At 49.0% G+C, this 14,512-nt stretch overlaps 1 protein-coding gene across 2 annotated transcripts; it reads right to left on the bottom strand.

The window, feature by feature from the left end:
* Positions 1-655: 655 nt before the first annotated feature.
* On the bottom strand, positions 656-9,204 carry ENTPD4 (ectonucleoside triphosphate diphosphohydrolase 4). 2 transcript variants are annotated; one of them, XM_061349744.1, is made up of 13 exons: positions 9,182-9,204; positions 7,973-8,090; positions 7,521-7,718; positions 7,106-7,311; positions 6,380-6,530; positions 6,191-6,294; positions 5,559-5,618; positions 5,166-5,320; positions 4,119-4,285; positions 3,591-3,915; positions 2,794-2,879; positions 2,409-2,570; positions 656-1,736 (listed from the first exon to the last, which is right to left on the bottom strand). In XM_061349744.1, exons 2-13 carry the CDS (start codon positions 7,978-7,980, stop codon positions 1,508-1,510), a joined length of 1,851 nt encoding a protein of 616 aa, XP_061205728.1. In that variant the 5' UTR covers positions 7,981-8,090; positions 9,182-9,204; the 3' UTR covers positions 656-1,507. The 2 variants fall into 2 exon arrangements, with proteins under 2 accessions (XP_061205728.1, XP_061205731.1); XM_061349747.1 differs by lacking the exon at positions 9,182-9,204 and having other exon boundaries at positions 5,190-5,320.
* Between the last annotated feature and the right edge of the window lie 5,308 nt (positions 9,205-14,512).

The raw sequence follows: 14,512 nt of genomic DNA, 5'->3' as shown, positions 1-14,512 counted from the left end.
CTCAGCCCTTGGCTGCTTTATCTCAGCCTGCAATTAGAGGCTCTGTGCTCTGGTGTTGGGTATCTCTAAAGCAGGAAGCAGAGGCTCTCTAACAATGGGCACTGGGAGCTGGCTGATAGCTCTTATCAGCTTAGGAGTGCAAGGGGTTCCTACCAGACATCAGAAGTGAGAGGTGGATTATCTAAGCGCTCACTCAGATGCTGCTCAAAAAATAGCAAGCTGCAGGAGAGGCTGGGAAGTGCTTGGCTTTGCCAGGTACAAAGGATCCCTTAGGAAAAGAACGGTGCTGTTTGGTATTTCTGGACATTCAGCTCAAGATTCCATTGGTGTTCCAAAGCTAATCCTGTGACTGCATCTCCCAGACCCTGGATGGAAGGAGCAGGAATGTAGCTGTGGTTCACCAGATCAAGCCTAAGTTCCCTATAGTCCTAGCAAACGCAAGCGTATCAAAAGGAGACAATAAAACAACTCAAACTCCCTAGATCTGAGATGAGTAAGTTGTACCATAATGACAAACACGGTATCAATGTGTCCAGTTCTCCAGTGAACACAGCACTCAGTATTCCAGCATTCTCACACCTACTAGAAGAGAAAGCGGTGCCAGCTGGCCCACAGAGAAGTGACAGCGTGCAAAGAAACATCCGTACACCCAAAGTTCATATAAATCCCACTTTTAATCATGGACAAATTTACTTTCAAGTAAAATCAAGAGTTTTAAATAAAATATAAATTAACAAATCATCGTACTCCAAACAAAGAAGACACTGTGCATTGCCTACTCTAGCAGAAACAGAAGCTCAGGCATATTCCAGTTCTCTTCACCTACGGGAGTGCCAGGAGATCTCCGAGGGATTATGAAAGAGAAAGCAAGGATTAAAAAGTGGTGAATTTGCCACTACGAGGACTGAGCTTCCAAGACAAAAAGGAAACCGTCCCAAAGAAACAAAACTGATTTAAGCAGTTTTGTGGAAGCACAGCATTGGGTGCATGAGGTTCTTCTTCTCCATCACAGAACTCATTCCAGAATATAAAAGTCAGGTCAGCTGGTCCTAAAAGGTGTTTTCTTACTGCTTTGGAAAACCCTGTGCTTCCTTTTCTTTGGTGGAGGAGGCTCAGAGTTGAGAAGTGATGTCAGTCCTGGAAGCTGGAAAAGAAACTGAACACAGTCCTCATTCATCCGACCTTAACAGCATCTCACAGCCTCACCCCTAGGATGAGGGCTCACACTCATTCTCTTACCATACAGAGCTTAAGCTGCTGCTACTCATTTACTGAGGACGAGGCTTTTGCTCGTCCCATTACACACAAAAGTGCAATATTTCAAAGAAAAAGGTAATTTTTGGCAAATATTGTCTAATGAGACTAAGCCAAGTTGACCCCATTTTCCCATATTTCTGTATGACATCCTGCTTCTTCAGCGGTTTAAAGGGACAAAAAGGAGGAACCCTGAGGCTAAAATGGCTTTTTGTGTAGCAAGTCCAAGAAGAGCTCTCTCCATCACAGCATCTCATAAGGCTCCTGCAATCTTCTGTGGTGGGAGGCCTTCCTCCATCCATAGGGATGTAGAGGAGGTGTTGCGCAGCATCCGCCGGTGGATGCGCCTGAGCCTCAGCAGGTAGAGCAGGATGGAGAGCAGCACGATCAGGAAACACACAAAGAACAAATAGTGATTGTGAACAAAGGAGAAGCTCCTCCAGTGGGAGTGATTTCCACGGAAGTTTTCCTGCTGGATGTCTCTGAAAAGAAGGAAAGGGATACCAGACATCAGGTGCAAATCTGAGTTCGTCTCCAAACTGTCTCACCACAGGAAACGGACAGAATAGTCTTCATAAAGCATTCATTGAGCTACCTGAAATACATCCTGAGGGTATATATAATGCACCAGGAACAACGTCTTGTCTCCCCCTATCTGTCAGCTCCTTTGCTATCACCACAGAATCCCAGACTGGTTTGTGTTGGAAAGGACCTTAAAGCTCATCCAGCTCCAACCCCTGCCATGGGCAGGGACCCCTTCCCCTGGAGCAGCTTGCTCCAAGCCCCTGTGTCCAACCTGGCCTTGAGCACTGCCAGGGATGGGGCAGCCACAGCTTCTCTGGGCACCCTGTGCCAGCGCCTCAGCACCCTCACAGGGAAGAGCTTCTGCCTAAGAGCTCAGCTCAGTCTCCCCTCGGGCAGGTTCAAGCCGTTCCCCTTGGCCTGTCCCTACAGGCCCTTGTCCCAAGCCCCTCTCCAGGTTTCCTGCAGCCCCTTTAGGCACTGGGAGCTGCCCTAAGCTCTCCCCAGAGCCTCTCTTCTCAGCCTGAACCAGCCCATCTCTCTCAGCTGCCAACCACATTTCTTCCTTTCACAAACCTCCCACACCTTCCACCCAAATGCTCTTTCTGGACATCCCAGAAAACAACTGGTACCTTAAAGGTAGAAACCGTGTTCGGTAAAGAATGGCTCCCAAGGTCCATTGCACTTCTTTATCATAAACCTGCAGAGCTGTTTTCAAATTGCTGTAACTCACAGGGAAAGAGAAGCCACTGTGAAACACTTCATACATCCAGGCAGACTTGAAACACTGGTACCTATAGAAAGAGTGGCAGAAAGTCAGGCCGGCAGTTAAAGAGTCCCAGAGGACTGGGGAGCACAATTAGACACAATTATCAGTACCTTTTCATGGCTGATGCAATATTTAAGGTTATATTCACACTTTCAATGGTTTAATTACATGGATCAGTTAGACATGACCTTGACCGCTCTCTAGCAACTCTGTGTGAAGGAGCTTGCTGTACAAACACAAACACTCACTTCAATCTGTGGAGATCAGCATGTGATGCATAAAGACCACGGTCAAACCGCTCCCGGAGGACAGACCACTTAGTGGCACAATAATCCTTCAAGGGAAGAAAAGAAAGCAGAATGATTTCAGCATTGCTTTTGCCTTGAGAAGAGAAGAATGCCACTAGATAAGACACTCTGCAAATACCAAAAGGAAAACTAACAAGTAAGAGCTTCCCTTGCACTGTTAATAAGTCAGAGCACAAATTTCACAGTATTTTCTGCAACACTTTGGTCCATTTGTGGTTAAATTAATATTCAGTAGCACTTGCACTCTGTGGGCACGTACTTGGAGGTGGAAAAATAGACAACCTATTTTTAGGGCATTGATAAAAAAAAAGCAATTTCTACTTTATGTTGTAGCCTTACTTTGAAGTGTCCCCAACAGATGGACCCTGTGTTAGGACTAACACCCCAGAAACTGGCACAAAATGGATAAAGCCAGAGGAAAAGGATCTGTATCTAACAATGCAGCCATTCCTAAAAAGAAGGAAGGGATGGCAGTAGCATGGATTGTCCCATTATCAATAGTTCTGCTGGAACTGACTACCACAAACCCCATCCCCTCTACAGTAGCTGTTACTATTGTGCCTTAAAACAAGTACTCTAAAAGGAAAACCAAAGAGGAAAAGAGATCCCCTGTGATCTCTTTTCATTGCAGGGTAAAAGGATTTGGGATCTTTAAAGATTTGGGGCAAGACTATCAGAATAAAATGCTTCTACAGAGCAGTTGTGTTGAATTAGAAGTTTCTCTCCAGAGCACTTACCTTTGCAGCTTTAGTGAATTTAGCAGCATTGTAATCTCCTCCCATGCGTAACACATCCTCGGTGCAGTAGTAGAACTCAGAGAAACCATAGAACTCACTGTTCTGAAAGTGCACAGCAGGCTGATAGACACCATTGAGAGATGTCTGTGTTTCATTAGTCTTATTCATGAAGGGCTGGATCAGCTCCCGACACAGGTTAAAGTCTCCTGTTCCCCGCAAATACATGGTCTGTCCATTCTGCTGGATCTCATCCTGAGCATCCAGGGGCAGGCAAGGATCTAGGTAGGGTGAGTCAGAAGTCATGCCAGTCTGTTTGCCCAGCAGTCTGTACAAAAGACCAAGCACAGTAGCAACTGCGTATCAGAAACACTGAGCTCTGAGATGTAAGAGCATCAAACCAGTCTCATTTAATGACACTTCAGCACTGCACACTGTATAAGTTTTACATCAGGACACTTTACTAAATATATTTAACTTAGGAAGTTATAGGCTGGTGATGCACAGAACCCATGACTCCAAGCCACCTACCTGTTTTTAAGCACTGTACTGGTAAATAGATTGTCTTCATATCTCTGGCGTGCTGCATTTCCCCCAAAGCCCAGGAACGTTGCGACGTAGACTCTATACACGTGCTCAGTTTGGTGAGCATCACAGCCCAAGTTGAATTCTGCAAGTAGGTTTTTGGCTACCTCCTCCTGTAGGAACACAAGCACCAAGATTAGGTACAAACAGTATGAACCTTTTTACAGGTCCACATTACCTTCTACTTCATAGGGAGAGCAAAGGATGTCAATTGCACTATCACTGCTGATACTCAAGGAACTGCAAAGGCCAGGACTGCTCCTATGGACACTAAAGTATCTTCTCCTATGAAAAAGGAGGTACTAAGCTCAGTTCTTCATTTCGCAGTCTGGAGTTCTCAAGCTTTTCAGGAGACCTGGCAGTCACTCTGCTCTCCTCACATACCACACAGTAGTCACTTGCAGTAGCTTTTCAGATAGTTAAGAGATGTGCAGCAGAAGCACTTCATATGGAACATGCTCAGAAATGTAGAGTAACATAGCATGGATTCCACCCAATGCTGGAAATGAAAACCAGCACTAGCACTGCAAACCTCACAGAGCTGTGTGACTCTCTTGCCATTCTCTGTCTGGGAACTTGGACAGGTTCCATGACCAAATGCCTATTTTATATTGGTTTATGTTCAGATGGAGCCATACAACAGTCATCATCAATTGTCTGCAGATCTATTTCTAATTCACATTGGCCTGGGGCAATCTGCTCCTAGTCTCTCCAGAGACTCCAGAATACACTTTCTTAAGCAGAGCACATTTAACAGACATGTAGACACACACAGAATGCATGTGGCAAGTTATACTAACTGAAACAAGCTTTCTGAATGACCAAAACACAAATGAATTGCTCAGGTGATGAAGGACTCGGACTTGCCATCTTCTCATGCCTCGGGTTTGGAATGTGATGTCGTGAAGAATAAGACTCAACACAAAGAAAACAACAAAAAGTATGCATTAAAATAAATCAAAAGGAAAAGAAGAAAGTTGCACAGATAATAACCTGCTGTGAAGAGGCAAAGCTTACAGTTTTAGGGACTTCGTACGCTATCTGGGTCGACACTCCGCCCATGTCAAGGACACCCACTGTCCTCTTGCGGAAGATGGCCTCTTGGTTCTCGCTGCCTGGGACATGCACCTCCACAATGGCCTCATCCTCTGCATACAACAGCAAACAGGCAGTGAGAACTACACCCAGGGTGGGCCTGAAGCAGCAGTACACTGCCAGTTAGCTTATTGTGTGTAGCAATGCACATCAGTGAAGGCTCAGGTACAAGTGAAGTCAACATTAGCTGCACACACACTATTCACTGATACCTCGGTCTAAAACCAGACCAGCACTGGGGAAAGGTACCCAAGTCCTTTCTAAAATCCAATTCACACTTAAGATACTTACCATCATCTGTATGTTCAAATCTTCCAAGAACAAAGTTGATGCCAATCCATGCATATACTCCTACATGCATAAGAAAACATGTTTCTCCTCTTAGAAACAAAAAGGGTTTTTTTGCACGTGTTAAGATATATCACTGATCATATTTTATTATATAGGATACTCAGAAGCTAAACATTCCTGAGAAGTTATTCTAGCTGTTCTCTCCCAACTCAAGGCTGTGATAGAACTCCTAATTCACTGTATTAAAGTCAGTCTGACGTGGGAGTTTCAGAACAAGCAAGGACATTTGATTTTAAAGTGATTTTTAAGCTGATCACATGGAAACATCCCCCCTTTAGAAACCATTTTCCCCTGCAAAGTTTCTCCCATTACATGGCTCCCTCCCTAAAGCCAAGAAAATGGCCTAGAATTCCTGCTAAACACAGAGAAGTTATTTTCAGTGCTAATTAGAAAACATTTAGACAAGTTAGAAGCTCCCAGCAGATGATCATCTCCACACTCCATATGCTGCTACTGAGGAATAAGGTCTCTCAACCAACCCAGAATTTTAAGAAGCAACAAAACAGATCCAATATATTTGGACCATGAAAGTAATAACCAACCCAAAGATAATTTTCCCAACACTGACCTACCTTCCTGCTTCCCTGAAATAACCTCTGCATGCGAGTCCGAGAACAGGAAATCAAAGTGCACGGGAATATCAGTGAGCAGATCTTCAAGTATTGCCTTCTGCTGGCTGCAAAGTTACATTTGAGCAGTTATAAATAGCCACACACACCAGGACTGCTATTCTAAATGCTAAAAATACAACAGGCAATAACCTTTCTGGCAGAATCCTCATTCCTGCAGTACACAGAATATAAAGAGGAGTCTCTTTGTGCTTTGCACGTGGAACGTGTTGGGCAGCAAAGCTCAGAAGTGGAGAAATGTAATCACTGACCTTTTCAGGAGAGCTGGCAAACTCCGAGATGCCTGGTGAAAGAGAGACATGGGAAAGTGAAGCAGCTCAAGGCACTTCCTGGAAAAGCTTGATAGTCAACACACAGAGGAGAAACCAACCACCCAAATCCAAACATGCCTGTGGCAGGGGGTTGGAACTGGATGAGCTTTAGGGTCCCTTCCAACCCAAACCACTCCACGATTCTAAGAAAGGCAGGAAATGAACTACAGAAATAAGGATGAAGTTAACAATAATCCACTAAACAATAAACAGAATATATCTATTAGATATATTATGTATGTATATAATTGGCTCAAAGAGCTTTACCGAAAGCCAATACAAACAGAACTGGCTTAACTGATAACTGAACCAGCAACCGTCTTACTCCAGTGAAGCCTCTCCCTCCTGCCCATCAATGCCGTATTTCAAGCTTTAAAGCTGAATAAAGTTCTCTGCAAACCAAGCCTAAAGAAATCTGGAGGGGGGGCACACTGACAGCTTGCCAATAGCCTTTATCCAGACACTTCAAACATGGGGCTGGAGAAAGCGACGTCAGGACAGGCAACTATCCATAAAACCTCATCTCAAGTTAACTTCTTTCCAGTACCTGGTTTAATTTTCATAACCACTGGTTTTCTGGCTTTGTCCCTCATCTGTTTGATGTCCAACAGATCGTGTGGATTCCCATTGTGCCTTGGCCAGCAATACACAAAAATCCTGGAGCCACTGCTGCCACAGTCCACAACGATTCCATAGTTCAGGTTGGGGTTGTTAGTATCTGTAGCTTCAGTGTCAGTCACTCGGGCAAGATACCTAGGAGAAAACTAAGCATTATTACATGGCAATTCAATTCCATATGGAAGCTTTTCCTCGACTAAGGTATTAGAAGGTTGAACTATTGATAAATTAAAGTTGCCTTAGATAAAGAAAGCTTTGTAAAGAAAGCAGGAAGTTTGACTCAGACTTTTCCCACCCCATTCATGCCTGCTCCCTTTCACACCTCAGCCCTTTCCGGCTCTCACCTGTGGAATCTTTTGTCCCTGTGTGCCCGCCCATACTTATTGCGGATGACCACCAGGGAGTAGTAAAGCACAGAGACAGCAGCAGCAAGAATTCCTATCACCAGGATCTGTCGCAAGGTGGTGTTGAGAAGCCGTGGGCATCCCACCGGAGAGATGCTGAAGTGCCAAGAAGCAGGAAGCAAACAAGAGATGCTGATCCTACAATCCAAACAGGAGAACCTGCTTTAAAAACGGGCTTCGGGACCAAAAAGCAGCGCACTGCATTTCAAAATAAGCTCAGGACAAAGAGATGCTCCGCACAGCTTTTCACTTTGCTCGTGCTCTCAAGAGTGTACTCAAGACACTATTCCCACCTCTGAATTTATGATTAGCCATGAATTCATGCTCAGGTTCCCTGTACTTCACTCAACAGACATCACAATTGAATTTGACCATTCCTTTTGGATTCTTACCTCCCCATTCTGGGATGTGAGCAGCAGAAAGACAGACCAGCTGGTGTTCAAGCATCAGCCGGTCACCTCGCACTGACAAGGCACAGGCACCATTCTCAAAGCCATTGCTCTTCTGCTCCTGAGTTAAAATGAACACAAAGATGAGCTTGCAGCCAGCACTGCCAGCAGGTCGAGGGAGGTGATCCTTCCCCTCTGCTCAGCACTGGTGAGGCTGCATCTGGAACGTGGGGCCACTTCTGGGCTCCCTAATAAGGAGAAATACAGAGACCTGCTGGCAAAACCAGTGTTGGGCCACAAAGATAGCTACAATACTGAAGCATCTCTCGCATGGTGAGAGACTGAGATAGCTGGGCCTGTTTTGCCTGGAGAGAGCATGGTTCTCATCAATGCATATAGATATCTGACTGGAGAATGTAAAGAAAGCAAACTCACTGGGGCAGTGAGAGGACGAGAGGCAACAGGTACAAACCAAACCACAGGAAATTCCCTCTGCACGCAAGGAAAACCTGTGAGGATGCTGGGACACTGGAGCCGGGTGCTCAGAGAGGTTGTGCAGTCCCCATCCTATGAGACGTTCAAAGGCCTGACTGACACAGACCCAGGGAGCTGCTGCAGCTGACCCAGCTCAGGGAGAATCACAGCATCAACCAGGTTGGTAAAGCCCTTTGAGATCACCCAGCCCAACCATTCCCCCGTCACTGCCAAGGCCACCACTAACCCATGGCACTGAGGCCTCGTCTACACCCTGTGTGAAGCCTTGCAGGAACAGTGCCTGCAGCCCTGCCCTGGGCAGCCTGTTCCAGTGCCTGAGCACCCTTAACGCCATGCCCAGCCAGCAGCACCCTGCTGTAACACAGCCCCTCCGGACTCTCCTGCCACCTTCAAGGACACAGGATGCAACAACCCATCCGCAGTGCTTAAAGACCAACCACAGAGAGCCCAGCGCTGCCGCCCGTGTCCCACCACCCCCCGCAGGTCCCACAGCCCTTCCCCACACACCGGATCCCGAGGGGCCGGGCCCGGGCCCTCCTCACGGAGCAGGCCGCAGGGCTCGGCCCGATCTCCCCCCCACACCGCGCTCCCCACCCGCGGCCTAGCCGAGGCCTGCCCCGGGGCCCGGCAGCGGTCGCCCCACGCCCCTCGGGCCGCCCCCCACCGCCGCTGAACCGGGGCAGCCACCGGGACCGCCGCACTCACCGCACCGCCCGCCGCATAGCAACCGGCCACGGCGCCACTTCCGGGTCCCGCCGCCGGACCTGACGCATGCACGCACACACGTGGCGCCGCAGCTGGCGGGGAAGGGATTCCCCCGGGGGCGTGGTCACGCGTGAAGGGGGCGTGGTCAGGGGAGTGGGCGTGGTCATGGGTGTTGATGTTAAGCTATAGGTCGGTTATAATGCTCAGCCCTATGTAATTCATAGGGAGGGTATAAGGGCAAGCTCTGCAGGCTGAGCATGGCAATGGGTTACGCTGCTCATATGAACAAACAAAGCTACATAAGTATGTTTATATAAGCATATAAATATAAATGTATTAGTATAAATACATAACTATAAATATTTCATTATATACTATGAATATACCACGGTTGTAGCACCGGTAGTGAGCATATAAATATTTATAAGTAATAAATAAACCAATTTGGTTAAGGAAAATCAAGCAAAAACCCTCTCCTTGCCCTAAAGGGGCTGCAAATGCGCTGGGAAAGCGGGAACCCTCCTGCTCCTTGCCACTGAGCGGCAGCACAGCTTGTGCCCACACGGCTCCAGGATGCCGTCAAAGAAGTGGAAAGAAGAGGTTTATCCTGGCAGTTACAATGTGCTCATAACAGCAATAACCTGGTGGAACGCGTGGCTGGGGCCTCACCTCTCCCCGCGGGGTCCTGTGGGTATATGTTCCTTGTTAGCTTGGACCAAAGCAGAGCAGACAGTATTAACTTGCCAGGAAAGCTGTGTTAGGTGTGCAAGGCATTCCCAGCACATGTGGATGCAGCTCTGGGCAAAAAAAAGCAGGTGCTTTGGGATGGCAAATTACATAGAGTTAATGACAAGACCTCCAGGAGGAAAGAGGTCTTAGACCTGCCCTTGGTTTGCAAGAGAAACACAGAACCCTGGGGCAGCCACCGGAGCTGGTGTCAGCACAAAGGTGCAAACCTCTGCTATGGGTTCAGCCCAGCGGGGTGCTGAGATGGCTGTCCCATGGGATGAGAAGCAAATGTCCCTTCAGGGCATCCCTCTCCCAGCATGGTGGCCACTCAACAGCCGGGCTGGGGGGACCCATCCTGGCTTTGCACAGGCTAAATCCCAGGGGCTTTGGGCAGCCCCTCAGTCCCTTTCCAAGCTGAATTCCACCCAAAAGCCATTGCTGCAGCCGGTTCCGTCATCTCCACAGACAAAGGCACAAGTAGAAGCATGTCAGCAGCGGTGAGGGCTCTGTGGGCAAGAGAGAAAACAAGGAAAGGAATAAAAGGCAGCGCTACCATCAAAGCAGGGCCAGAAAAGCTGCTCTGGGGGGTGGTTTGAGGGGGGCTGAGTGGTTTCTGTGTCACCCACAGGCTTTGGGCTGCAAGGGGTGTTAGAAACGCTGAAGAGTGTGTAGCAATGGCGAGCTGCTGCTGAAACCAGAGCCTGCAGGCGGCAAAAGGGGAAGCCCCGGAGGAATGTGCGAGTTGGCTTTGTGCATGCTAACCATTTCCAGATGCAGGGGGTTGGAACTGGATGAGCTTTAAGGCCCCTTCAACCCAAACCAGGCTGGGATTCTGGCTTGGATGCTCAAGACATCCCAGCGTTTTGCACAGGAGAAAGGCTTCCTCCAAGCACCAAATCCTGCTTTATTCCCCCTCCGTTATCCTGAGGATAATGCTAAAACCATCACAGAATCATGAGGGTTGGAATGGACCCTTGGAGACCACCCCTGCTCCGAGCTGCTCCCTGGTGAAAGCAGCTTGATGGTGCCATTTCCAAAGGAGAAAAACCACCCCTGGGACATGTCTGGGTCGATCCTGACAGCCCAAGCGAGGTGTGTGCAGGGTGCCCAGCCCCTATCTCAGGGCACCACATCACCCACCCCACCGCACCCTCCCAGTATCAGCCCATGGTGCGACACCGGGGCGAGCAGATAGGGCAGCAGCAGGGGCTGTTGTTGTTGATGGAGGGCGAGCAGCGGGGCTCTTGGCTGGTGAAGGTGTGCAGGGTGATGTGCAGGAGGCAGGGCTGGGCTGTGCCTCCCATATGGGCTTTTCTTCTTGTATGTTTGTGTTGATCTCTTAAACCCTCCCGCTTCCCATTTTGGCCTCTCCACAGCCCGACCCCTCCGAATAAAGTTGATCTTTCATTGGCATGCATTGTGGCAGCAGGCTATGACAGCCCCCCAGCCACAGCCCTGCTTGCAGAGGCCTCATTTCATCCTGGTTTTCATCCTTACTCTCTTTGATTCACACAAAACCTTACCCAGAAGTGAAACCCATCCGAATTCAGCCATTTGACCAAGGCCATGCAAGGAGTCATTGGCAGAGCAGGATCATCCCCAGCTTTAAGCACATCCCCTCACCAAGCCAAAGGTTTCCTTCCCCCTGTTTTCTGGATCTGGTTTTGCTGACTGCTAGAAACAAAGCCAAAACAACCCAACCCCAGCAAACCTCGTGGCATCCTTTCAGCCTCCTCTGCCCAGTGCTACCAGTTCACCCCAAAGCACATTATCCCCATTGTTTCCCCAGGGCTTCAAACCAGAAAGGCAAGTTGATGACAAGAATTTGGTCCAGGAAGTAACACAAAAGGCAGGTTTCGTGATGCTCATTGGGTATCGCCTCTCCCTGTTCCATTAATCCATGGAGCTGGGTAATGGTAAAATAGGTCAGATTATGTGAGCACTGAAATAAAACCCAGAGGCCAAATTCCTCGCATCCACACCTCCTTCACCTCTGAGGTTGCATAAATGGTAATGGGTGCTGGATCTGTCTGTGGAGCTGTAATGCTGAGTTTTCAGATTTGGGCTGTTTTGGCATAGGAATAACCCTGCAGCATCATTAGGACCCAATTCCCTCTAATTCCCTTTGCATTCATGTTCACAGCCCTCACTGGCATCAACTGAACACACCATGGTTGAGCAGTTACACATAAACCTGTTATACATGTGCTGGCCATTAAATGAATACCTTGGGAATCTGGAGTGCTGGGGAATCGAGGCAGAAAGAGATGCTCTGAGTTGTGTGCCAGAGCAGGGATTAATGTTCTTGCTTTTGCAGCATTAGCTCACCTGCCAGCACCTCGGTGTGTTCAGCCAGGGCTTAAAACCAGGGGCTGCTTTGCACTGCTGCTCACAGAAGTGGGTCAGTCCAACCTGAAGACAAAACAACATTGCTTGCTTAGTTTCTGTGGCATTGGCTAACATGGAGATAATGAAATAAAGGGGAACACATCAGGTTTCCCAGCAACTGCCGCATCCCCATAGCTGCCTTTTCCCAGGGAAACAGGTCCAGAGTTGCTGATTGAAACCCATTTTGAGTACTGAACATGTCTAAGGAGGGATGGGGCTGGGGGTGGCCAAGTGCTGGTGTGCTGGGAAGGGGCTGCATCCACACCATGAGATGGGATCTTAGGAAGTTTTTCCCCTGTGAGTGTGCTGAGGCACTTGGAGCACCCTGCGCTAGTGAAGGTATCCCTGCCCATGGCAGGAGTTGGAACAGGATGAGCTTTAAGGTCCCTTCCAACACAAAGCATTTGATGAGTCTGGGTGCCTTTTCCTTACCCCATTCAGCACCCATGGCTCTGCACCGCTGTTGCAGCCCCGTGATGGTGGCAGCTACAACACCCCGTAAGCCAAGGCGTTGCTCAGCTGTTAGAGAGCTTGTACATTTGGAAAGTGAAGAAGAAAATGACATCCCTCCCACTGCATGGTGTAGATAACCCACAGCTTGTGTGGTTCCAGAAGGTGGCTGCCTCCCAGGACACTCCTGCCTTATCACCGTGGGTGCAGCTCCATGCTGCACCTCCTGCCCAGTGAGGAGCTGGGATAAGCAAACTGGGTGCTCCTAATCAGCTGTGGAGCACCAGGCAGCTGGCCTGGGGGCTGAAGACACCTTCTTTGGGCCAGGTCTTAGGGAAGCCAAGAGCATTTCCCTTCATTTTGCAGGTTATTTCACATTCCTCGTCATGTTTCTGGTCTTGGGTTCTATTTCTGCTGGTTCAAAGCTACCCTATGGTGCACAGGCCCCATGAAGAAGGTTACACACGAGTGAGGACTCAGATCTGTGGCTCTGATTCATCATCTTTAGCTGCTCGCTGTGATGCAACGCGTGTGCAGATTGCAATGGTGTCTTCTGCATCGACTTGTCGGTGTAGAAAGGAGTGTGCTCCGTGCAGCCTGCAGCCAGGTTGTGCTGTTAGCAGCATAAATCAGTGTGTTCTTTGCTGCTTCTCTGTTGTGATGGAATTTGGAGCTCGCAGAGGGACCTGGGGAGCTCCAGCACAGGGATGGGATGCACCGAGCTGCGGTGGTGCCCCGGGAGGCAGCAAGGGAATCATTGCACAAGATCTGTTTCAAAGGAAGGGTTTGTAAATCAAGCTCACTCTGGTGATGCTCTGCAAGGGATGACTCTTATTTGCCAGGCAGTGATGGCAGGAAACCATCCAGGAGGCACTGGGCTGTTCCTTTTCCTGCGGTGGGGCATGTGACATGACAAAACCACAGGCCAGACCAGCTTCCCTGCCCCACTGTGCCTCCACAGATGATGAATGAGTTAATCTCTTCTTCAGGAACATGGGGAAAATCACGCAGGGAAACCCCTGCATTTCTGCTCTGACACCTCTGAAGGAGCTTCCTGTGCCCTAGGGTGGCTCTAGGGGCACAGAGCAGGAGCAGAAAGGATTCCTTGTGCCGGTGCTCCTCAGGGTTAAATTATAACCTGTTCCTACCTGGAACCAGCACCGTATTTCAGACTGATTCATACTAATGCTTATCAGGGAGCCAGACCTAAGACTGTAGGGGAAAGGGCTCATTAAGGTGACACTGTAATTTCCCCACCCTCCTCTGCCCTGCCAAAAGCACTGGGAGGAGATCAGCGCCTGTTGACGGCTGTTTATGGAACAGAAACCCCAGACAAACTGCATGGAGCAAGAGTGGGAAGCGGAGCCGGCGCTCAGGCATTTCCTTGCACAAGGCTGCCTTACAGAAAGGAAGCTCTCGTGCCCGGCGTTGATTCACGTCCCGCAGCCGTGGGTGAGCACCTGGAGCGCTGTCTGCCCGGGTTAGGTGTGTGCACGTGGCTCCCTGGCTCCACAGTGTCGGAGCGCAGCACGGAAACGAAGCTGTGATGGTCCAGGGGAAGGGAAGGAGATGTTTAGAAATCCCTGTGGTAAATCCCGTGCTGGTGAAGGGCTTTCTATAGCCTGATTCCTGCAGCTCTCAGGACACTTGGTGATGCCTGCTCTCATGGGAGCGCCATGATTCCATGTCAGTGTCATGGCTTGGACACATAGGACAGCGGCCAGGTCTCGCTTCATCTCTCCCACCCCCTATACAAGCACTGCTCCGGGTCCCAGG

The sequence above is a fragment of the Neopsephotus bourkii genome, unplaced genomic scaffold (assembly GCF_033783945.1).
Source record: "Neopsephotus bourkii isolate Nb327-2 ecotype Australia unplaced genomic scaffold, CSIRO-AGI_Nbou_v1 NB_457, whole genome shotgun sequence".
NCBI classification, from domain to species: domain Eukaryota; kingdom Metazoa; phylum Chordata; class Aves; order Psittaciformes; family Psittacidae; genus Neopsephotus; species Neopsephotus bourkii.
The sequence above is the reverse complement of the archived record's forward strand: the minus strand, read 5'-3'. Positions and strand labels throughout refer to the sequence as shown.

What these genes read in the sequence shown, in the direction of transcription:
- ENTPD4 (XM_061349744.1), bottom strand. An exon ending in TATTTCAGGGAAGCAGGAAG is followed by an intron (nt 5,619 to 6,190) that starts GTAGGTCAGTGT and finishes TTATGCATGTAG; the next exon opens with GAGTATATGCATGGATTGGC. An exon ending in ACACGGTTTCTACCTTTAAG is followed by an intron (nt 1,737 to 2,408) that starts GTACCAGTTGTT and finishes CCTTCTTTTCAG; the next exon opens with AGACATCCAGCAGGAAAACT.